The sequence below is a fragment of the Heterodontus francisci genome, chromosome 26 (genome assembly GCF_036365525.1).
Source record: "Heterodontus francisci isolate sHetFra1 chromosome 26, sHetFra1.hap1, whole genome shotgun sequence".
In the NCBI taxonomy this organism is placed as follows: Eukaryota; Metazoa; Chordata; class Chondrichthyes; order Heterodontiformes; family Heterodontidae; genus Heterodontus; species Heterodontus francisci.
In genome coordinates, this window is record NC_090396.1 from 46,882,362 (window position 1) to 46,907,155 (window position 24,794).

The 24,794-nt window shown below is 45.1% G+C and overlaps 1 protein-coding gene across 4 annotated transcripts in view; it reads left to right on the top strand.

Moving 5' to 3' along the window:
• The window catches only part of LOC137384302 (fatty acid-binding protein 1, liver-like), a 71,592-nt gene that overhangs the window by 38,792 nt on the left and 8,006 nt on the right, over positions 1 to 24,794 (top strand). For all 4 annotated transcript variants that reach the window (XM_068058147.1, XM_068058150.1, XM_068058149.1 and 1 more), the window contains exon 2: positions 23,667 to 23,827. In XM_068058147.1, coding sequence (XP_067914248.1) covers positions 23,667 to 23,827 — 161 coding nt within the window. The remainder of the gene's footprint in view (positions 1 to 23,666; positions 23,828 to 24,794) is intronic.

Genomic DNA, 24,794 nt, shown 5'->3' on the forward strand with positions numbered 1-24,794 from the left:
TATTACAATGGAAGCACACAGGTCTCACCTTCCTTTTTGGCTGGAAGAGGGCCCCCTGTGCTCCTGCTTTCCTTTTACTCCCTGGACTGCCTGGGCACAGATCACCTTCCCACCCTTTGTCCTTTTCAGAATTGTGGGGGTGACTAGGAAAGGTTCTCCCCTGGGAAACCAACTTATAAATTAAAGCAACTCATTGGCCAGAACGGCCGTTTGCCAGGCTCTCTGAACCTGCTGCTCCTCCACATGGGTCTTTATTGAGAGTGTGAGAGAATTTTTCAATTCCTCTAACAGAACTACTTACCTGAGATTCTCATACCTGAGCTGTATTTTAAGACTCCTCAGCCACTGGTCAAAAGCCAGCTGTTTACTTCTTTCAAACTCCAGATAAGTTTGATTAGCTTGCTTTTTGAGGGTTCTAAACTTTTGATAATAGTTTGGCTTTGGGAACTAATTCATATGCCCCAAGGATATTATTTTTGGTCAGTTCATAATTTGTTGAACTCTCATCTGACAACAGAGAATAAACCTCATGGGCTTTTCCAGTTAGCTTGCTTTGCAGTAAAAGAGACCAGGTCTCAGCTGGCCATTTTAGCTGCCTTGCCAGTTTCTCAAAAGACACAAAAAATGCCTCCACGTCTCCCTCATTGAATTTTGGGATTGATGAGCTAGTTTTAACAATTCTGTACCCAGCCCTGAATTATGCTCCTCCATATTGGCCTTGCTTTCACTGGGGTTACTCTGTCGTCCCCTAGTTATCTCAAGCCACTTCAACTCTCTTTGCATTCTTTCTGGAAGCTTCTTTCTCTCTCTCTCTTGCCTTTCATTTTCTTCACGTTCCTTCTGGAAGTCTCTCTTTCTCCCTCTCCCGTCTCTCCCTTTCTCTTTCCTCTAATTCACTTTTCTCTGTTCCAGTTGTGTCTTTGCTAGCAGTACCCTGTCTGGGTCTACTTCGAACACTGCTTCTGCTTCTTCAGATTCAAGAGAAAAATGGTTGGCCACCAGCCTTCGGAGTTAAGATGTCCTAGCCTTGCCAGCTACAGTAATCCCACACTGCTCAGCCATTTTCCTCAACTCCTCCATAGACAGTGCTTTTAACTTATCCCAAGTTACTTCACTCTGGCTTGGAGAGCTACTAACTTCAGTTGCAGACATGTTAGTATTCAATCACACACAACTACAAGAAAACCTGTATTAATCTCGCTCTTTTTTTGATTGGGAACAATTTGGCTTCCCACTTTCAATTTCTCTCATTTGTCTGTGGGTAAAATCATAGACAAGCCCCCAAATTTCTGTTATGACCAGGTGAGAAAGAGGTCTAGGGGTTCCCTTTCAGCCTTCACCTGGTCTTAATGTAACAGGCTTTTATTTTGAAACACTGTGTTTTGAGCTCCCCCTTGGTCAATCCTTATTCACTGCTTTCCAATTCTGAGACAAATTAATGAGCACAAACAGGCTTTCTTAGGTTTGAAGAAGAAAAGTGAAATTTATTGACGTTAAACTAAAAATTCTAATTTGGTTGACGCCTACGGATACACACCATGCCCCATGCTAGCATGCATATGCACATGCAAATAGAGACAGAGCAGAGCAGAAGAAAAAATAAAGTGGAAAAAACTGAGACAATCTCTGAGGAGGGTTTTTGTTACTGTGCTTTGATCTCGCTGTAGAGTCTTTTTGTAGGTTGACCTTGCTCACTGTAGGAGACTGTTCTCTCTTGGGGTTCATCTATCTTCAGTGGGTTTCAGTTCCGTGAGAAAGAGATGGAAGCAGACAGGAGAAGTTGCGGCGAGCCAGCCACAAGAGGTCTTTTCAGTCTAGGAGCAAACAGCTTTCGGAGTTCAAATAAACCTGCAACAGCCAGTTAGTCATGTGACTAAACTGGTCTGACTACGTCTTCTGTATATTGGGAGCAGGGGATAGCTCCTTTGTTCCAACACTGTCTGCTAGTATGCAAAAATTGACTTTCCAGCCAGGGGCTTGGCAACCCTTTGTAATAGGCCTTCTTTTCCTCCCAGCAACAATTCAAAATTAAATGTCCATGTGGCAAAATCAATGTGCCTCACTCTCGGCAGATGGGGGCCAACATGACACTCAAACAAAAGGTAGTGGTTTTGAGCCCGATACCAGGATTGAATGCATAATCTAGGCAGACGCCTCATTGTTGCATGTCATTCTTGGGATGAAACATGTAACTCGGATCTTGTCTGCCTGCTCAGGTCCAGTGGTACTTTAAAAGATACTTTACTGATGCGCCACCAACATTCCTCACTCAGCCAATACCCCCAAAAAATGCTGAGTACGTTGATACCCTCCAACCCTCGATAACCAAAAATGTAAAATTTTCAGCATCTTTACCCATGTTCCTATTAAGAAAGAGCCTCTCCTTCTAACACACCCCACCCCTCACCAGCATTCTCTCCTCCACCCCCCCACCCCTGACTCTGTATGGCCTAGGGAGGTGCCCCTCATGAATTCCTCCAACTATCACATCCTGACTTCCATTTTAATGGGAATATAAGAACATAAGAACTAGGAGCAGGAGTAGGCAATTTAGTCCCTCGAGCCTGCCCCACCATTCAATACGATCATGGCTGATCTCATCTCAGCCTCAACTCCACTTTCCTGCCCGTTCTCCATAACCCCTCAACCCATTTCTAATTAAAAATCTGTCTATCCCCTCCTTAAATTTACCCAATGTCCCGGCATCCACCACACTCTGGGGTCGTGAATTCCACAGATTTACAACCCTTTGAGAGAAGTAATTTCTCCTCATCTCGGTTTTAAATCTGCTACCCTTTATCCTAAAACTATGACCTCTCATTCTAGATTGCCCCACAAGAGGATACATCCTCTCTATATCTACTTTGTCAATCCCCTTAATCATCTTATATATCTCAAATAGATCTCCTCTCATTCTTCTAAACTCCAGAGAATAAAGGCCAAATAAATCTCAATATTTTTACCTTTTCAGTGTTGGCAGCTCTAGAATATTGTAACTAGCCTCAATGACTGAATTCATTTTGGTACTATTTATTTGTAGTCCTACATATGTAGCTACAAAGAAGAAGCTGTTGTGGTACACTTAAGAAAGCGAGGCTATGTTTTCGATGTACAACAGTGAAAGGAAAATGATAATATACCATGTGACCTCCACTCTGTGTACAAGTCTGTAGAGAGTCGTTGTTCAGACCAGACATCTTAAAAGATTACTCCTTGCTGTACACGTGCAGAATAGTCAACAATAAAGAGCCTACTTTACTTGTTAACTGATCCCTTATGTGTGTTTGGCACTGGTGTATAGTCAACACTTAACACAATGAGAAGAAAAACACAGCAGAAGCTACTGACCTGAAAGGCTTTGGCCTGAATTTTACTGATACATAAGAACATACGAATTAGGAGCAGGAGTAGGCCACTCGGCCTCTCAAGCCTGCTCCACCATTCAACAAGATTATGGCTGATCTGATTGTAACCTCAATTCCACATTCCCATCTACACCCAATAACCTTTCAACTCCTTGATATCAAGAATCTATCTACCTCTGCCGAAAAATATTCAAAGACTCTGCTTCCACCGCCTTTTGAGGAAGAGAATTCCAAAGACTCACAACCCTCAGAGAAAACATTTCTCCTCATCTGTCTTAAATGGGCAACCCCTTATATTTAAACAGTGACCCCTAGTTCTAGATTCTCCCACAAGAGGAAACATCCTTTCCACATCCACCCTGTCAAGACCCCTCAGGATCTTATATGTTTCAAATCAATTCACCTCTTATTCTTCTAAACTCCAGCTGATACAAGCCTAGCCTGTCCAACCTTTCCTCATAAGACAACCCACCCATTCCAGGTATTAGTCTAGTAAACCTTCTCTGAACTGCTTCCAACGCATTTCCATCCTTCCTTAAAAGGAGACCAATACTGTACATAGTACTCCAGATGTGGTCTCACCAATGCCCTGTATAGCTGAAGCATAACCACCCTACTTTTGTATTCAATTCCCCTCGCAATAAACAATAACATACTATTAGCTTTCCTAATTATTTGCCATTCCTGCATAGGAACCTTTTGCAATTCATGCACTAGGACACCTAGATCCCTCTGCATCTCAAAGCTCTGCAATCTCTCACCATTTAGATAATATGCTTCTTTTTTATTCTTCCTGCCAAAGTGGACAATTTCACATTTTCCCACGTTATACTCCATTTGCCAGGTCTTCGCCCACTCAGTTAATCTCTGTATATCCCTTTGTAGCCTCCTTAGTCCTCTTCATAACTTACTTTCCTACCTATCTTTGTGTCAACAACAAATTTAGCAACCATATCTTCGGTCCCTTCATCCAAGTCATTATATAAATTGTAAAAAGTTGAATCCCCAGCACTGATCCCTGTGGCACACCAGTCATTACATCTTGCCAACCAGAAAATGACCCATTTATGCCTACTCTGTTTCCTGTTAGCTCGTCAATCTTCTATTCATGCCAATATGTTACCCCCTACACCATGAGCTTTTATTTTCCACAATAACCTTTGATGTGGCACCTTATCAAATGTCTTATGGAAATCTAAGTACAGTACATCTGCTGGTTCCCCTTTATCCACAGCACGTGTTACTTCTTCAAAGAACTCCAATAAATTGGTTAAACATGATTTCCCTTTCACAAAACCATGTTGACTTGGCCTGATTACTTTGAATTTTTCTAAATGCCCTGCTGTAATGTCTTTAATAATAGCTTCTAACATTTTCCCTATGATAGATGTTAAGCTAACTGGCCTGTAGTTTCCTGCTTTCTGACTCCCTCCCTTTTTCAATAAAGCAGTTACATTTGCTATTTTCCAGTCTAATGGAAACTTCCCGGAATTTAGGGAATTTTGGAAAATCAAAACCAACACATCAACTATCTCACTAGCCACTTCTTTTAAGACTTTAGGATGAAGTCCATCAGGACCTGGGGACTTGTCAGCCCGCAACTCCAACAATTTGTTCAGTACCACTTCCCTGGTGATGATGATCATCCAGCGGATGACCCAACATCAGGGGGGATATTTGGGTCAGCGGCACGCATGGGCAGGCAGCAAACTTCCTCAGCAATTTTAAGAGGAAGAGCCAATTAAGCGCTGGCAAGTGGGGGAGCTGGCCAGTTTAAGGTGGTGGGCATGTCACAATGCCAGCAGCTTACCCTGAAACACCATTTTTAAAAGCACATGTGCAGCATTCAGGCAGGCTGCAGACACAGCCTACAAAGGAAGGTATCTATATTAATGGAGGCCGCAGAGAATAGCTTCAGCATGAGGAAGGGTCACTCCACACTTCAGTGATGCCTCCCTGGAGGTGCTCTTGCAGGTAGTAAGACAAAAAAAAAAAATCCTGTTTCCATCAGATGGGAGGAGAAGGCCAGAAAGCCTAATGAGGAAGGCATGGCTGGAGATGGCAGTTAGGTTACAAGAGGTGGTTACAAGAACCTGGATCCAGTGTAGGAAGAGATTTAATGACCTTCTGTGGTCTGGGAAGGCGAGTGGTATTTAGAGTTGTAAACTGGAAGCCCGACATAAATTAAAAGACACCCATGAAATATGAGGCAGATGATTGACGCATGCATGGGGCAACACCAGGTGCCAACGTCCACATTGAAGTGCTTAGTTCATGCGCATCCAAACTCAATGGTCAGTGATTGGTGAACACTGTTTAGCTGGCTGAATAGCTGCATCACCATGCCATCCAAAACAGCAAAGTGCTGCACATTTACAATGCCTTAGAGTGACTAGCACAGATAGGCCATGAGACAGGAGTGACACTGTGGATCTCTGTGCATGCCAGGAGAAACACACTCATAATGCCAAGGAGTGTCAACTGCCATTCATCACCATGGTGTCACCTATGGAGGAGGAAACCATGGATATCAGATGGGTCACGGGAGGGCAGCTGAGGGCAAGGCAGGTGTGGAAGGAATGGAGAGGGAGTAAAGCGATGGTTGTATCCATCATTCCCAAGACCATGTGTGAGCTGTGGTATCTGTGTGGGCCTTTTACGCCACTGGAATTTCCTGGCCAAGGGGAGGAACCAGGGGCTGCTTGAAGGACCTGCTGTTTCACTTAAATCATGTCTCTCCAGCAGGTACAGCAGCAGATGAGGAAGAGATGAGGGCTCCTGCAACACTGGAAAGCTCAGGAGGATGCACCACCATCTGAAGACACTCCATCACTTCACTCCAGTGCACCCTTCACCAGTGCAGATACACTCATCAGTGGACTTTGTTGCTTGTGTAGAACAGATGGCACAGCACCAAGTGGGTACAGGGGGCGTGCACAGACTTACCTAGCATGGTCTCATCCATGAGATCTATGGAGCGATGGGTGCTCGAGATGAGCTAGCCACACTTCTCCCCGTTGCCAGGAGCTGAACCACTCCAGGGAACTGTGGAAGGACACATGGAGCCTGAAAGGGCTGAGGAGAAGCAGGCTGAAGGCAATGTGGGCTCCTCTCAAGGCACTTCAATTGCTGATGACAGACCCTTGGCCCCTTTGACAGTGACACCAACACTGCATACTGGTGTGAAGACTAAGGCGCCCCCTGCACATATGCAGGTGGCCCTGAATGTGTTGGGTCCCAGTAGGGCTCAGGCACTCAGAGGACACAAGCCATGGCTATCTAATTGACCAAAGCAAGAAAGGCAGCAGCCTGCCCCGACATCAACTCCAGGTGCAGGAAGAGCACCCCGTAGAAGTTACCATAAGCAAGTGCGTAATAACATGGACTAGCACTTGAGGTTTCACTGGATCATAATTATTTGTTAAATGCAAAAGCCTTTAATGTTTTACGAGAGTTAAAAGGTCTTGACATTGCAACGTATAACGAGTCATGTATTTATTTTTGCAGACCAGTCAGACGTGAAATCAAATATATGGATGGTTTGTAAAGGTGAGCGCCTCATGAGCATCTGTGTCGACAGAAGGCCTCGTCTTTTAGGGCTGATGGATAGAGAGAGATGGTAAAGGTCTCTATGAAAGGTCACCAAGACCACCTGTGGGAGAGAACTTGATGATTTTGTGGTCCTCTCACGTGACCTCATGTGAAGCGTCTGCTAATCAGAGTCTCTCTGCTTTGCATGTCACTGCCCGGTGAGCTGGGCCCCGCAGTGCCATCTTCATCGGCTGGCACCTGTTGAGGTGCCTCATGCTCTCCTCCTCCTCTGAGGATGCGGCACCTCAGTGTCTTCCTCTGGCTCCAGCGCCAGTCCCCTCTGGAGTGCCAGGTTATGCAATGTGCAGCAGACAACAGTGACATAAGATACCTGGAGGGTGCGTATTGTAGGGCTCCCCCAGATCTATACAGGCATCTAAACCTCATCTTCAGAAGTCCAATGGTCTGCTTGATGGTGGTCCTTGTAGTCAGATGTTAGCAGTCATATGTGTCCTCTGCCTATGTGTTGGGGTTGAGTACAGGAATCAGAAGCCATGACTTCAGTGGATACTGCTTGTCCTCCAGTATCCAGCCACAAAGGCATTTGCATGGCCTAGAGAGCTGAGGCAATTGGGACTGCCTAAGGATGTAGGAATCGGAGCAGCTTCCCGGAAACCTCGCACACACCTGCATGATCCATTTACAGTGGTCACAGACAACTTAAACATTCAGGAAGTGGAACCCCGTTCCTGTTCACAAAGGTGCCTGGCTGAGGGTGCCTTGATGGCCACTTGAGTACAATGACCCCTGCACCTGGGGAAATTCAGCCATGACCCCAAAGCCAATTGCCCTCTCAGCCTGACCAGTTGTGAACTTGACCAGCCCGATAATATCAAGACCTCCTTTTATGCAGCAATGGGCCACTGACTGAGAGATGCCACATAGGTCTCCAGATGATCCCTGGGACAAACCAAAAAGGCCGAGTGCCAATGTCATCTTTAATGCTACAGTCATTGGGTGTCCACCACTTTGCAATGGCATTAACTCCTGCTCCAGCAGACCACACAGCTCTGCCAACACCTGCCTGGAGAGATGCAGTCATCATGTAGTCATTGGTGCTCGGACATCTCGATGAAGCTGAGCCTCTGATGGTACACCCGTTGAACTGTGCCTTCTGCGACCATGAGGCTGCCCTCTTGCCCCATGTGCCATCCTCATCCACATCCAATGGCTTCCACAACCTACTAGAGCTCCCCTTGCCACTGCACAGCCACATGTGACTGCATCCTCATCTCTGTGCTGATCTCCTCACTGGAAGAGTCAATGTCTGAAAGCATTGACCCCATAACCAATGACATTGAGGAGCTGACCCACACCATTTTACCAACCCCCACACCTTCTTTCTGACTGCCACGGAGATGGTAAAATTCTGCCCTTTATCACTATTGTTCTCCTTGCCCTCCATTATCTACAAGATAACTGCCTGTTCAGTAAATATCACTTATTCACCAGAAACCTGAAGACAGGGTTACATTACTCCTGCCTTAAGGTGTGGCTCTAAATCTACTACTGTTATGTTTGCAATTTTTTTAGACAAAGGTTAGCATTGATCTTTGATCATCCAACATCATAGTATTACATTACTACAGCAAAATGAACTTTGAGTTATTAGTTTATCAGCATCTTGCTTTACAAGCCCTGCTTCAATCTCTTGATAAGGTAGATTTTTTTTCTGCCTAATCGAGTTTTGGATAGAAGTTAGTACATGTTTTACATGAACAGACTGTGGTATAAGTTGATCAACACTGTCTTTAAGCAAACAGGCAGCCATTTTCACATATACAAAAGATGCTGAAAATACACCACAAGCATCCACAAAGAAGTCCAGGTTAGAAATGGCCCATGGTGGTGATCGCTCAGACTGCCTGCTTCTATTCTGCAGATACCAATAGACCTGCTGGATATTTCCAACATTTTATGTTTCTTTTTTCCTGATTTCCACCATTTACATATTTTGTTTGTCCAAATTTAAATAACCACTTAATTGTTGCAAGACGGAGATCACCATTGCAAAGTCTCACTGTTCGCAATACACTTTCAGCCTTCACTTTCCTCTGTCAGGTAATAAACATAATAAAGTTACATAAATGATTTGGATTCAGGTCTTCAAAAAAAAACTGAAGCCAAGTATCTAGTCAGTATACTTGCCATGATAGTATCATCTCCTGTGAGTTTACCTTATTCATCCCTTTTTGGGCCGATCTTAATTTTCCTTTTGTTACTTATAGAATAGGGTCCATGTGCCTATGGAATATTTTACTATTTCTTTTACTTTCCTTTAAATCAGTTCTTTGATATTATCATTTCATATTTCCATTTTGCCTTCTCAATTGTCATTTATTATCATCCGACAAAGAGGCTTCAAATTTTGAGGGGCTGCATCGCTAGCAGTGGTTCTCAGGTAGGTTGTTCAAGTGACAGCAATCAGGAGGTAGGGTGACCAGGAATGCAAGGGAGTTGACCAGGAAAGAGAGAGTGATTGGGTTGGTGGGTGGTAGCAACTTGGAAAGAGGAGGTGAAGTGACAATTGGGGAGTGCGGGTGGGGTGGAGGTGATCGATGATGATGAGGCCGGGAAGGATCTGTGCAGAGCGTTGTGGTAGCAATCGGGATACTGGGTAGAGGTCATGATCAAAAGGGGGACATGAACACTGGCTGGCAGCGTCCCACACTTTTAAAACAGGGTCATAAGGAGCATTCCTGCTCCTCCCAGCTCCACATTCAGGTGATTATCTTTGCAAACTTACCTTTTTAAATGGCAGTGTGTAGCAGTCCCTTTAACACCCAACTGTATGGCTTCATGTAGACCAGGTTTTCTAGATTGCAGCCAGCACCAGTTGCCACAGGGAAAACCTATATTTGCATCTGCAAACGGTCTAACACTTGGTTCAGGCATGGATTCTAGACTTTTTATCTGCACCAATAAAGCCAACATTGCACTTCAACTCAATGAGCAAATCTTCCTACCTGCCATATTGGAGGCTAAGGCACCATCCCTTCCCCCTCCGGAAAATGGGCATGACACCATCAAATCTCAAGGTTGTTGGTCTTGTCCTTGACTAGTTCTTATTTTTAGTGAAATATATTTCTCCTGAACTCTATTGATCTCCCACAGTATTACCCAATGTTGTTTAACCTCTGTCAATATTTTTTCCACTTTACCTCCCCCAGCTCCAGTCTCATTTTATCATTAGATCCAGCAATGCTTCCTCATTTGTTGGGCTTCTTACATATTGGGCTGAATTTTCAGGTCCTGTCGGGGCGGAATGGAGACGGCAGGAATTGAAAATGCTGGCGCCAGTCGGCGTGCCGGTTTCCCGATGCCACTCCCTGCACTGGCCATGTTCACCAAGGCGGGAGAGGGTGGACCCGCAATCCCGCCCGATCAATGATTAAGGCCAATTAAGCTGGGCTCATTAAGAGCTCTTTAATGTGATATGTTGAGATTTTCGCGGGGTGCACTGACAGCATGCACTGTCTAGGGCAGACCAGGTGAAGGGAGGTGGGTACACAGTGGGCATCCAGTCATGAATGCCCCAGGGATTTACCTGAACCCCATTAAAGGGGAGTGTCACACCAACTGGCTTTGTTGAATAATAATTTTCTTTAATCCACTGATTGGAGATTTGAATTTAGATTTTTGAAGAAATTTAAAAGGCACAGATATAAAAACAAGACGTTGCTGGTAGCTTAGGATGGCCAATTAATTTGCAACATTGTATCCTACATTGCAAGGACTGTGAGGAGGGAGAGGAAATATCTGCTCATTTCTCAGCAAGAACCAAGACCCAGGAAGTTTATCAAGAAGAGAAATACTGCTAACTGCTATGTTTGAATCCCTGAGTGACTATCATATGACAAGACCCTCCCCATCTGTGGTATTAAGCTGGTGTTTTCTCTGCAGCAGAGGAGAAGCTTCTGGACTGACACGTGCAGACCTTAAAAGGGGGGGGGGTCCATCCCTCTCTCCATTTCAGCTTACAAGCTTGAAACGCTGCCCGTTTTCCGACCACCTTTGCATATGCCAGTTACAATCAGAAACCCCATTGGAGGAAACATCTGCATCGCTGTCTCCAAGAGACTCGCCGAACTAGTCATCTACCTCTTCAATCTAAAAGCCTCAGGACCACCGAATTCAGCTAGAAGCCAGCTGAATCACCAAGCGCCACAGACTGTATACCACTTTTTTTTCCTGTGGACTCTAACTCAACCGATCTAACTTTCCCCACTCTGTAACCTGTGCATGTCTGTGTGTCTGTGTGTCATTTATTATTTTCATTAGTTTGGTTTAGGTACAATAAAGTTAAACTCAAGAAAACCTATCTGATTGGTTCTTGTTATCATCATAACAAGAACCAAACACCTACTGAATTGTCCAGTACATCCACTTTAAGAAATTAAACCTGTTGTGGTCAAGCAAGGAGAGGGAAAATAGGGAAGCCCTTCGACTCTTCCTCACTTGACCATAACAGGAGAGACTCAGCCATTATTTTATTTTATATTTATTTATAGATACAGCACTGAAACAGGCCCTTCGGCCCACTGAGTCTGTGCCGATCAAGAACCACCCATTTATACTAACCCTACAGTAATCCCATATTCCCTACCACCTACCTACACTAGGGGCAATTTACAATGGCCAATTTACCCATCACCTGCAAGTCTTTGGCGGTGGGAGGAAACCGGAGCACCCGGCGAAAACCCACGCGGTCACAGGGAGAACTTGCAAACTCCGCACAGGCAGTACCCGGAATTGAACCCAGGTCCCTGGAACTGTGAGGCTGCGGTGCTAACCACTGAGCTGCCCAAACAGGTGCTCTTGGTGCGACACTAGTGCGGAAAGGGCGGTGATTGCTTGGGCAGTGCAGGGGTTTGTCACCCTCCTGGCATTGCAGGGGCATAAGAGCAGGGAGCAAGGCTACCAAGCCTAATTGGACATCCACCTGACCACAAGGAAGGCAGCTGCTGGCAATGGGGTCATGACTCTCAGATTTTGAGCCTAGTGGTGACGAGGAAAACACCCTCCATAGGAAAGACAGAGCCCTGGGCATCAGGAGGGCAGGCAAGAGGGTAGGACACAGAGGCCCTACTCTCAACACAGGCATAGACAGAACTTCCTGGAGATGACCAAGAACCACTGCTAGAGTAGACTGCTACTCTCCAGGCAGATGGTCATAGGAATTTGTGCCCTCATCACCAAAGATCTCACACCTCACAGCACTTGTCACCATGCCCTGCAAGTAGTCATCAAAGTCACTGTGGCCTTGAACTTCTTCGCTTCTGGCTCCTTCCAAGGATCAGTTGCAGACCTTAGTGACACCTCGCAAATGGCAGTACATCACTGCATCTCACAGGTCACTGATGCCCTGTTTGCCAGAGCTGGACAGTACATTAAGTTCACGACAGACATGGTCTCACAGGCACAGAGGGTTTCGCGCTATCATTGGATTCCCCCAGGTGCAGGGTATCATCAATTGCCCCCATGTGGCCACCATGGTATCCAGTGCAGTGACTGCCTATTCAGATTCATCAACAGGAAACGCTTCCACCCCCTCAATCAGCTACTGTGACCACAACATGAGCTTCTTTCACTTTCATGGCAGCTGTCATGACTCCTTCATCCTCCCCCAATCCAGGCTGCCACAGCACTTCAGTCCAACCCCAAAAGTCCATGGATGGATCCTAGGGGCAAGGGACATCCCTTGAAGTGATGGCTGCTTACCCCTCTATGAAAACCCCAGACAGAGGCACAGAGGTGCTACAGCTCAAGCCACCACAACGTGGTGGCCACCCTGCTTGGCCACTTCTACGCGGAGCTCGACTTGTGGCCTCGTAGGAGGTAGAGGTAGCCTACTCACTTACCTCAGATTGCGGCTGAGATGCATATGAGGTGCCCATGGGGACATCTCCAAAGGCTACTGCACCTCCATAATTGCAGGGGCAGCCACAGTTACTGGGCCCTGCTGCACAGATGCTCCCTCTGTCAGAAGGGCCAAGGACGCCATTAGGGGTGGCACCCTCATCCTCCTCGGTGACATCCTCAGCCCTTGTCTGGCACTCCGGATGGCTGGAGGGGAGCACCGGGGGGGGTGCAACTGGCATCCCCTCCAAACATCTCTGCTCCACCGGCACCACTGACCAGTCCAGGTTACATAGTGTGGCATGCATCCTGTGGATGTCAGTGCATAGTTCCTGCGTGCACTCCAAGTGTTGCCGCATGTGTCTGTCCATTAGGTTGGTCACTCTCTCTCTGGAGGAGCTCAATGCACTCATAACCCTGAGCCATGGTGGTGTACATGAGCTTGATGGACTCCTCCATTCTCTGCCCATGACCCCGCACTGCCTCAGGGAACTCCAACATGTCGGAGCACATCTGCTGCTGCTGGTCTTGGCGGAGCCTCCTTTCCAGTGACACCCGAGGCCCTGCATCTGTGTCCAGCTGAGCAGTGCTGTCTGTCCTCCCTCCTCCAAGCAGAACTGACCACAGATGCCTGTGCCTCTGGCACCTCTTCCTAGTGCCATGCCCCTCACCTAGTGCCACCCTAACTAAATCATGCAAGGATCCACCAAGGTGAGTATATTTGCACTGGTGGACGGTGCGCTTGTAATATGTGATGGTGCTTCTTTGGATCTTTGCTCATCTTGGTCTAGTGATGGAGAGGGGGAAGGTCTCCTTGGGTGGATGTCTGCACTGTGGGAGACACAAGAAGAGATCACGAAAGTTAGCATTGGAGAGCAGAAACCTCTGCAGTGCTGAGGCTTCTCAATGCAACTAAGTGTTCAGCATGCTGTCGGACAGAGTAGAGTGCAATGCACCACCTTAATGAGCACATTGCATTCTGTAATCACTATCTCCACTATGAGTGCCAATTTTGCCACAGCCAACTTCTTCGTGGTCTGTGGTCCTGGTTGTTTCCACTGCTGTATCTACCCTCCATTGGTGTGACGACTGAAGGTAGTGTACCCCTCTGCCTCTTTGGGCCCTCTCTCGGGCATTATGTGCCCATTTCTCCTGCAGGGACAAAAGAGAGTGTGATAAGGCACTGCTGTCCCCTATGGCCAATGACAGCTGCTCCAGTTCATTGTAAGCTGCATGTTTCAGTGCTAGCAGAGTCATTCTGAGGGGTCAGTAAGTGGCTGGTGCACACACGCCTCCCATCTTCAGGCTCCTCAGCTGTTGTGTCTGCTGGAGAGTGAATGCCCAGAGACCTGTCCTGAGAGTTGGGGGTAGCACTCACCTTGCCAGAGCATATCTGGTCATTGAACCTTTTCCTGGACTGGATCCAGGTTCTTGTCATTATGCTTCTGCCATTGACAGTAGCAGCAATCTCTATCCAAGTCTGCTTGGTCTGTGACGGTGGCCTCATCCTGCTACCCTTGGTGAAGAGGACATCCCTCCTCTCCCTCACGGCCTCTAGCATCACCTCCAAGTGAGTGTCTGAAAAACAAGGGGTTGTCCTGCCCCAGGTTTCACGTCTCTGGCTCTCGTGCAACATCGTAGAATTGAATTTTTCTGCGAGTCTCCACTGTCCAGTCAGAGCAGTGAAACAGCTGCCATTAAATCGGGCCTGCACTTGAGTTGTCCCACTTCCATTCCTGCCCCAGCGCCATTAATTCGCTGCCAAACCCACCTCCATACCAATTAAGTGGTTGCTGCCCAGTGAAACTCGGGGCCCATTTCTGATTTCTCCCAGGGGTGGGTTCGTGACCCAGAACAGGTCCCAACTTCTGTTTCCCGCCCCACAGTGAAAATCAAGCCCATTGGGTGAGAAATTGGATCTCACCACTGGATAAGTCCAGGGTAAACATTTTCTCAAGCCACTTAATAATTTTATAAGTTTCAATGAGACAACCTCTCATTCTTCTAAACTCCTGGGAGCATAGGTCTCGTCTACTCAATTTCTCCTCATAGAACAATCTGCTTATCCCAGGAATCAGTCTCGTGAGCCTTTGTTGCACTCCCTCTGGGGCAAGTTTGTCCTTCCTTAGGTAAGGAGACCAAAACTGCACGCAGTCCTTCAGGTGTAGCCTCACCAATGCCCTATATAATTGTAGCAAGCCTTCTTTACTCATACTCCAAACACTTTGTAACAAAAGCTAACATACCATTTGCCTTCCTAGTCACTTGCTGTACCTGCATGTTAACTTTCTGCGATTCATCTACAAGAACACCCAGGTCCTTCTGAATCCAAACATTTCCCAGTCTCTCACCATTCAAAATATTCTGCTTTTTTATTTTTCCCACCAAATTGGATAACTTCACACTTTGACACATTGTATGCCATCTGCCACGTTCTCGGCCCCTCAGCCAACCTGCAATATCCTTCTGCAGCCTCTTTGCTTCTTCCTCATCATTTACTTTCCCACCTAACTTTGTATCATCAGCAAATTTTGATACATTACACTCAGTCCCCTCATCTGTCATTGATATCGATCCTAAATAGCTGAGGCCCAAGTACTGATCCTTGCAGTACCCTGATAGTTATAGCCTGTCAATCCATTCTATTAGTTACATCTTCAAAAATCTCTAATAGATTCGTCAAACACAATTTCCCTTTCATAAATCCTTGTTAAGTCTACTTAATCATATTATGATTTTCTAAGTGTCCTGTTACCACGTCTTTAATAATAGACTCCAGCATTTTGCCTACCACTGACATTAGACTAGCTGGCCTATAGTACCCCATCTTCTCTCTTCCGTCTTTCTAAATAGCGGGGTTACATTTACTACCTTCCAATTTTGGGAACGGTTCTAGAATTTAAATAATTCTGAAAGATCAAAACTAATGCATTCACCATCTCTGCAGCTACCTCTTTTAAAACCCTAGGATGTAGGTCATCAGGTCCAGGGGATTTGTTGCCACTTAGTTACATTAATTTCTCCAGTACTATTTCTTTCTTTCATTGATTTCTTCAAGTACCTTTAAGTCTGCAATATTTAACTTCCGATCCTGTCCTGTCTGTAGCCATGTTTCTGTTGCCTGTTTTTTCACCTCTAATTATTGCCTCCAGTTAGCTGATTTATTCTGATGCTCTGTATATTGCTATAAAGGCAGTTTAATATGCTATTACTTTTCAGTACTCCTTTATTTTAGCAGGTATTGTATTATTGCTTCCTCTAACATTTTCTGCTTACTGAGAATTTATGTTATCTATTTGTACTCTGACCTTACCTCTCAACCCTTTTCCTTATCTTTATATTACTATAACATGCACACAAAACCTACCCCTTTTACTAATTTAAAGGTATTTTTAACTGACCTTTCTGCAGGGCCTTGCTCCCAGCACACTTCAGGTGCAGCCATGGAGTGTTACAGCTTCATCTATATGGCTCAAGTACTCACAGCTTTAACTAGTTGATCTATTGGGGAAGCTCTTCCGGATGATCTGCTGCAAAGTATGCAGCCAGTTATGCTGACAGCCGAGTACAGCTATGCTCCCTCAGTCTATGAGCCATTCTCATATTTCCTGCTGCATAATAGATACTCCTTTGAAAACACAAACTGCCAAATTTTAGGAACTATTAAACAGAGTCAAAATTTGTTTAATCTAAACTCTCCTGTTTATGTGTACAAATGATGCTAGATGTTAACATTTTTACACTGAAAATCAGTAGAACTACAAGCTGTAATGAGAAACTTTTTATGTTGTCTAATACAACAGAAATGAGATGCATGGAATTCAGTTCATTGAAGATCTCAAACAGGTTTGTTAACAGCTAACAAGTATATACAATGCAGAGCTATCTGCCTACATGACTCTTGGTGTGATAGTTACAGAGGGAGACTAGCATGTAGTCACATGACTACATACTGGCACTTAGCTCATTAGTATACTCAGATCTTAAAGGGACATCACTCTTAAAGACAATCATACAACATCCCCCTTCTTTCTAATAATATGTCTCGTATGCAAAAGGTACAAACATATGGGGCTGGATTTTATAAAAATGCTGGCCTGCCTGTGCGCGCCGCACCCCAAAGAGCCGCTGTGATACCAAGCGCGGCAGCTCATTTAAATAGCTGTGGTGGGTCCCCCACCCAATCACATGGAGGGGGCAGGCTGTCCATCCCCGACAATGGCGCCAACTGCCTGTGCGCAGGCGCTGACGCCATTTTTGAAGGTCTATCAGCCCTACCAGCTAATTTAAATATTTAAAGATAGAATGAATTAAATTAAATAAAAAGTTTTTTTGCCCCTCTCCCACCCTGCATAATAATAAAATGAATTATTTGCCCAGGGGGAAGGTCCAGCGAGGCCATATGGGTAGAACTTAGAAATAAGAAAGGGGTGATCACTTTGATGGGATTATACTATAGGGCCCCCAATAGTCAGAGGAAAGTGGAGGAGCTATATGTAGGGAAATCACATATAGGTGTAGGAATTATAGGGTTGTAATAGTAGGTGATTTTAACTTCCCTAATATTGACTGGGACTGCCTTAATGCTAAAGGATCAGATGGGGAAAAATGTGTTAAGTGTGTCCAGGATAGTTTTCTGAAGCAGTATGTTGATGGCCTGACTAGAAAAGGGACTGCACTCGACCTCCTCTTAGGAACTGAGGATGGGCAGGTAGTTGATGTGTCCGTGGGGGAGCACTTTGGGACCAGTGACCATAACTCTATTAGCTTCAAGATAGTTATGGAAAAGAATAGGACTGGTCCTCAGGTTGAAGTCCTAAATTGGGGGAAGGCTAATTTCGATGGCATCAGACAGGAACTCTCAAAAGTTGAATGGGAGAGACTGTTTACAGGTAAAGGGATGTCTGGCAAGTGGGAGGCTTTTAAAAGTGAGATAGGAAGAGTTCAGGGCTGGCATGTTCCTGTTAGATAGAAGGGCAAGGCTGGCAAGTTTAGGGAACCTTGGTTGACGAGGGATATTGAGGGTCTGGTCAGGACAAAGAAGGAGGCATATGTCAGGTATAGGCAGCTGGGATCAAGCAAGTCCCTCAAGAAGTGTAGGGGACGTAGGACTACACTTAAGAAGGAAATTAGTAGGGCGACAAAAGGCCATGAGATTTCCCTGGCAGATAAGATAAAGGAGAATCCTAAAAGATTCTATAAGTATATTAAGAGTACAAGGGTAGCTAGGGAGAGAGTAGATCTCCTTAAGGATCAATGTGGTAATCTATGTGTGGAGCCACAGGAAATGGGCGAGGTCTTAAATGAATAATTCTCATCCGTATTTACCATGGAGAAGGTCATGGAAGCTAGTGAGTTCAAGGGAGGGAACATCCTGGAGCATATCAACATTACAAAGGAGGAGGTGTTGGAGGTATTGAAGCACATTCAGGTGGATAAATCCCCAAATCCTGACCAGGTGTATCCTAGGATCCTATGGGAAGCAAGGGAGGAGATTGCTGGGGCCCTGGCAGAGACTTTTGTATCATCGTTAGCCACGGGTGAGGTACCGGAAGACTGGAGGATAGCTAGTGTTGTGCCTTTATTTAAGAAGGGCAGCAGGAATAAGCCAGGGAACTGCAGGCCAGTGAGCCTTACATCAGTGGTGGGAAAGTTATTGGAAGGGATTCTGAGAGACAGGATTTATATGCATTTGGAAAGGCATGGTCTGATTAGGGATAGTCAGCATGGCTTTGTGCGTGGGAAATCATGTCTCACAAATTTGATTGAGTTTTTCGAGGAGGTGACCAAGAGGATTGACGAGGGCAGGGCGATGGATGTTGTCTACATGGACTTTAGCAAGGTATTTGACAAGGTCCCGCATGGTAGGCTGGTCCAGAAGGTTCGAACACATGGGATCCAGGGTGAGCTAGCAAATTGGATACAAAATTGGCTTGGTGATAGGAGGCAGAGGGTGGTAGTGGAGGGTTGTTTTTCAGATTGGAGGCCAGTGACCAGTGGTGTGCCACAGGGATCAGTGCTGGGCCCTCTGTTGTTTGTCATATATATTAATGACTTGGATGTGAATGTAGGGGGCAAGATTAGTAAGTTTGCAGATGACACCAAAATTGGTGGTATAGTGGACAGTGAAGAAGGTTGTCTAAGGTTACAACAGGATATAGACCAACTGGGAAAGTGGGCAAGAGATTGGCAAATGGAATTTAACACAGACAAGTGCGAAGTGATGCATTTTGGGAAGTTAAACCAGGGCAGGACATATATAGTGAATGGCAGGGCCCTGGGGAGTGTTGTTGAGCAGAGAGACCTTGGGGTGCAAGTACATAGTTCCTTGAAAGTGGCAACACAGGTAGACAGGGTGGTGAAGAAGGCATATGGTATTTTTTTTTTTATTTAGAGATACAGCACTGAAACAGGCCCTTCGGCCCACCGAGTCTGTGCCGACCAACAACCACCCATTTATACTAACCCTACAGTAATCCCATATTCCCTATCACCTCCCAACACTAGGGGCAATTTACAACAGCCAATTTACCTATCACCTGCAAATCTTTTGGATGTGGGAGGAAACCGGAGCTCCCGGCGAAAACCCACGCAGACACAGGGAGAACTTGCAAACTCCACACAGGCAGTACCCAGAATCGAACCCGGGTCCCTGGAGCTGTGAGGCTGCAGTGCTAGCCACTGCGCCACTGTGCTGCCCGGTATGCTTGCCTTCATCAGCCGAGGCATTGAGTACAAGAGTTGGGACGTCATGTTACAGTTGTACATAACGTTGGTTTGGCCACATTTGGAGTACTGTGTGCAGTTCTGGTCGCCGCACTACAGGAAAGATGTGATTAAGCTAGAGAGGGTGCAGAAAAGATTCACAAGGACGTTGCCTGGTTTGGAGGGCTTGAGTTATAAAGAGAGATTGGATAGGCTGGATCTGTTTTCCCTGGAGCGAAGGAGGCTGAGAGGGGACATGATAGAGGTATATAAAATTATGAGAGGCATAGATAGGGTTGTTAGCCAGAGTCTGTTTCCCATGGTAGGGGTGACTAAACTAGAGGGCATAGATTTAAGGTGAGAGGGAGGAGGTTTAAAGGGGATCAAAGGGGTAAATTTTTCACACGAAGAATAGTGGGTACCTGGAATGAGCTGCCTGAGGAGGTGGTGGATGCAGGAACAGTAGCAACATTTAAGAGGCATCTGGACAGGTACTTGAATGAGCAAGGCAAAGAGGGATATGGAATTAATGCAGGCAGGTGGGATTAGTATAGATAGGCATTATGGTCGGCATGGACGCGGTGGGCCGAAGGGCCTGTTTCTATGCTGTACGACTCTATGACTCTATGACATTGCGTGTCCTTCACCTCTCCTCATCCTCCGCATCTGAAGGCTTGGGGCTCAAGGTCAAGGACTTGTTAAAGGAAGAGTACTTGGAGTTCTGTTGATTGAATATCTCAAACAGGTTTATTAACAGCTAACAAGTATATAGAATGCAGAGCTAACTGTTTACATGACTTGCCTCGTGGTGTTGCAGTTACAGAGGGAGATTAGCATGTAGTCACATGACTACGTACTGGCACTTAGCTCATGAGCATACAAAGATCTTAAAGGGACATCACTCTTGAAGGCAATCACCACAACACAAGCCAACTTTAAATTTACTTCAAAATTACATTTGGAAGACTGTTATTTTCAGTTGCACTGATACCAAAAGCTCAATTGTAATACCACAAGTATTTTCATGTGATCACTCCATATTACTGTGAGGCCAAACTAATCTGCTGCAGGCAATGGCAATTTCTTTATGCAGCTAACTCAGAACACAACCAGAGAGACAGCTTAAAGTGCAGGGGAACCAGTGACTGAAGATTAGATCATGTAAGTGGTGAAAGAAGCGAGGTAGTGGGCAGGGAGTGTGAATGAGATGATTAGCAACTTTAAACAACAGAATCAGCTGTGAACCGACACAGTGCGAAGGGGAGCACAATGTATTTGGAACGCCCTGCTGCTGTGATCAGATGCGTTAGCCAAATGTCTGTGGTTTCACTTGTTTGTGACTTTTGCCCAGGCTCCAGCAGCAGCTGCTGGAGAGAACAGTGACATAATTCCGAGTGAAGGCATATGTTGATTTCCCAAAAGATGTCCAATGCTGGAAATTACTCTGGAAACATCAGCAAGATCTGAGGTGCTTGAAACCAGCCCAAAGTCGGAAATCAAGTAGACTAAACTTGGAGAAAATGGTTGATAACAGACCTCCTAGTTCAAATTGAGATAAGTTACCCACATGCACTAAAATCCAGGCTTTCTATGCTGGGTATATGTCAGCACATTATAAAAATTACACAACATTTTCAATTAAGCCCAAGGATATAAATAGTTTAAAATATTCCAAAAGTGTATTATCAAATATGTTATCTTGGCCCACATTACAGCATTCTTGCTTTTGAGTCAGAAGACTGTGAATTCCAGTCCAATCTTTAATTTAAGAATAGAATCTAAGCTTACACTGAGTGAGGGAGTGCTGCACTGTTGGAGGTTCCATCCTTCAGATGAAGTGTTAAACTGAGGTCTCATCTGTCTGTTCGGGTGGATGTTAAGATCTTGTGGGACAGTTTGAAAAAGAACAGTGAATTGTCCCAATATCCTGGCCAACATTGCTCCCTCAACCAAAAAAAATTAACTAGTTCCTCGGAAGTTCCACTGGTCTTCAGATCTTTGGCAGATCAGCCAAATCCCCTCAGAAAATCTGATTACATGGGATGCCCATTGCTTCTTGGGATTTTCTGATTGCCTTGTAAGGGACAGAACTTCTGTCCACTCTTACAAAACAAATCAGAGGCCTAAACTGGAACACCCTCTCCTGAGTTTCGGTTGGGACCCAGCACAGTAGTGGTGGCAGGTATGCCCAGTAAAATGGGACGTACTGGCCTCTACAAGGATACATGTGGGCCACACCAGGGGGATCCAGACCTGACAAATGAAGCGTGCAAGGCCTTCACCCCAGGTAGCTAAGGATCTCATAAATAGTCAACAGTCAGAGACAAATGATGTCATGCAGGCCCTGACAGGAATTTAACACCAGACCATGTGAGTCCTGTGGAGTGCTGCCCCCACATCAGCCAAAGGTGGCTCAAAATGGATCCAGATAAGTAGGATTTTTCAATTGTTATGGTTTCTTAGTGGGCCACAGGAACAAGAGTTCTCTCATCCTGGTCCCGCATGTAAGCTTCAGGCCTCTCCGGCCCTGTGCTTCTCCACCCTGGCATCACAATGATTGCCTCCTGATCTCTGACGTCACCACTACCGATCCACAGACCTGTCTGTCAGGGGCTAGTCCCTCAGATCCTCAGTGGCAGACCCCTCATGCCCAAATTCCAACTCTTGCCCATTGGCTTTCTCATCGTTCCCACTGGATTCAGGTGGGATCCTTCTTGGGATACACTGATCAGGCCCAGGGGTTAAAATGGGAGACACCTTTCGTCAGTGCAGCTGTGAGAACTTGTTGCTCAGCTCATCTCCCCATGCGCACAAGTGCCCCAAGTTAAAATCGTGTCTTAAAAGCCCAATTATTCTTGGAGGCAAAGACAGTTCCTAGAGGAAGGGAAAACCATATTGTTATTAAGCTACTACCTGAATTAAAAAGAATGTTTTTTTTCTTTGAACAGCTATTTGCAGTTGTATAGTGCATTTAATGTCGAAAAACATTCCAAGGTACTTCACATATGGTAAATTGAACAAAAATGGACACTGGGCCAGAAAATTAGATTCTAGTAGGGGTGACTAAAGGTTAGTTGAAGAGGTGGGTTTTAAAGACGGTCTTAAAGAAGGTGAAGGAGGTGAAAAGGTGGAGGAGTTTAAGGATAACATTTCAGAGCTTGGAGCTTATGAGGCTGAACACACAGCCACCAAAAGTGGGGCAACAGAGGGATGCACAAGAGGCCAATGTTGAACAAACAGAGAGTTCTTGGGAGGTTGTAGGCTGGAGGAAATTGCAGAGATAGGCTGGGGCAAGGCCATGAATGGATTTAAGCACAAGGATAAGAATCTTAAGTTGGAGGTGCTGGGGGAATTGAAATGCAGGAGCCCTGCTCCAAACTCTACAAGAATACTATGGATCGCTGCAAATCGCTTCCTTTCCCCCGCCCCCTTCAGACCTACCTCCATGCTGGCTGCCTTTGACATTGAGCCAGACGAATTCCTCCATTAGCCAACAGGCAAGTTGAAATGGGATGTCTATTGTGCGAACAGGGCCATACCAATGAAGGTCAAGCCCCAATTCTCATCTGTACTTTTTTATTCTTATAGGTTTATGATGTCTAGCAAAGGCCTCAGTTGTGTAACTATATTGAAACACAAGTGATATTCAATTTGCTTTTGATCTTTTAGATTTGTCCTAGCTGACTAATAAAACTGCACCAGATTTGATCACAATCATGGATGGATCTGGAACAGAAGCAGTGTGGCACGTTTCTGATTTAATTGATGCTGGCAGGCTGTTGGAGCTGTAGCGCGCTGTGTCACAGAACAGCTCACTTTTTTGTGCCATTCAGTTTAACACACATTGGCATCATGATCTCAGCTGTGCCATAGGAAGATGCTGAACCCCAGGAAGAAGGGACGGGTGTGGAGGCACCAATCATCTCTCTGCTACTGTTGGATACTTAATGGGTGATAGATCAACACTGGCAGAGCTTTAGAGTAAATTCCCATCCTGTCTTCTTAATCAGCTTAAGTGCATGGCATGGAGAGACTCATAGAAGTAAAACAGAAAAAAATAGAGTTAATTGAGGACATTGCATAATGTCACTGTTAAATATTAAACAGATGCACTTATAACGAGGTTTCCAAAATGTTTATTATCAGATGTCCAGATAGGGGTCGGACTATAGAACAAAGTAGAAAGCCAACAAGCTCATATCCATCATATCTCAGATCCACTGCACACCGATCGTTCAAAATGTCCTTCCCTGGAAAATATGAGCTTGAGAGCCAGGAGAATTTTGAACCATTTATGAAAGCTATTGGTGAGTATAACCTACTTGTCCTGAGGCAAGTAGGATTTTAACAAAACAAACTTGCTGTTCTTAATAAAAATTTATTTTTGGCAGATTACTGCTTGTTGCTATTTGATCTGGAAACTCACAGAAAAGGAAATTATTCTTAAGAGGATAACATCCCTGAGCATCTTAGATGAAATATCCTGAATATATTGGAGTTTACAGGACACTTTAATAGCTCCATTTAGGTTGTTAACAACGAACTCATCTATGTTGTCGTATTCGCTACTAATTTTGCCTTCTTAGATATCAATGCTTCTAATCTGAAATTTCTGTTATTCGTGCATTGGAAACCAATCTGAATTGGGTAAAAATCCAATTTGTGTTCGTGTACTAATCAGAAGGAACTGTGTGAAAATATTGGTACAAGCAGCATTTTAAAACCCAATGATAGCATAAACAAACATTGCTTGATTTCCCCTATGATTTGAATTCTACACTAAGTTGGCTTTTCAAAAATAAGTCTCTTTACTTCAGAATATTCAATGTAACAGCATTAATTGCTTTCTCTGACTCACTGTGAAAGAACAGTTACACACCATATTGATAAAGGGACTGAGACCAGAAAAGATGCCAACTTAAACTGCAGCTGCTTTTTAAAAAATCAGCTCCACCTTTCATCTTCTGAGGAATTATGAACCTTTTTCAGTTCTTGAGAAACAAATATGCTTTACATCACAGGTTTTATCTAATAGTTTGCATCAATGCTAAATATTTCCACCTGCTAATTTAAAATGAAAGTGATAGCTGGCACTGGCAGTATAAATACACCAGGCATTTATATTGTGTTTGGCCGGGGCAACGCACCATATTAAGGGAAATTTTGCCCAAAGGAACAGGAGTAGGCCATTTAGCCCCTCGAGCCTATTGTTCATTCAATTAGATTATGGCTAATCTGTTTCTTAACTCCATTTCGCCCCCTTAGTTCAATATC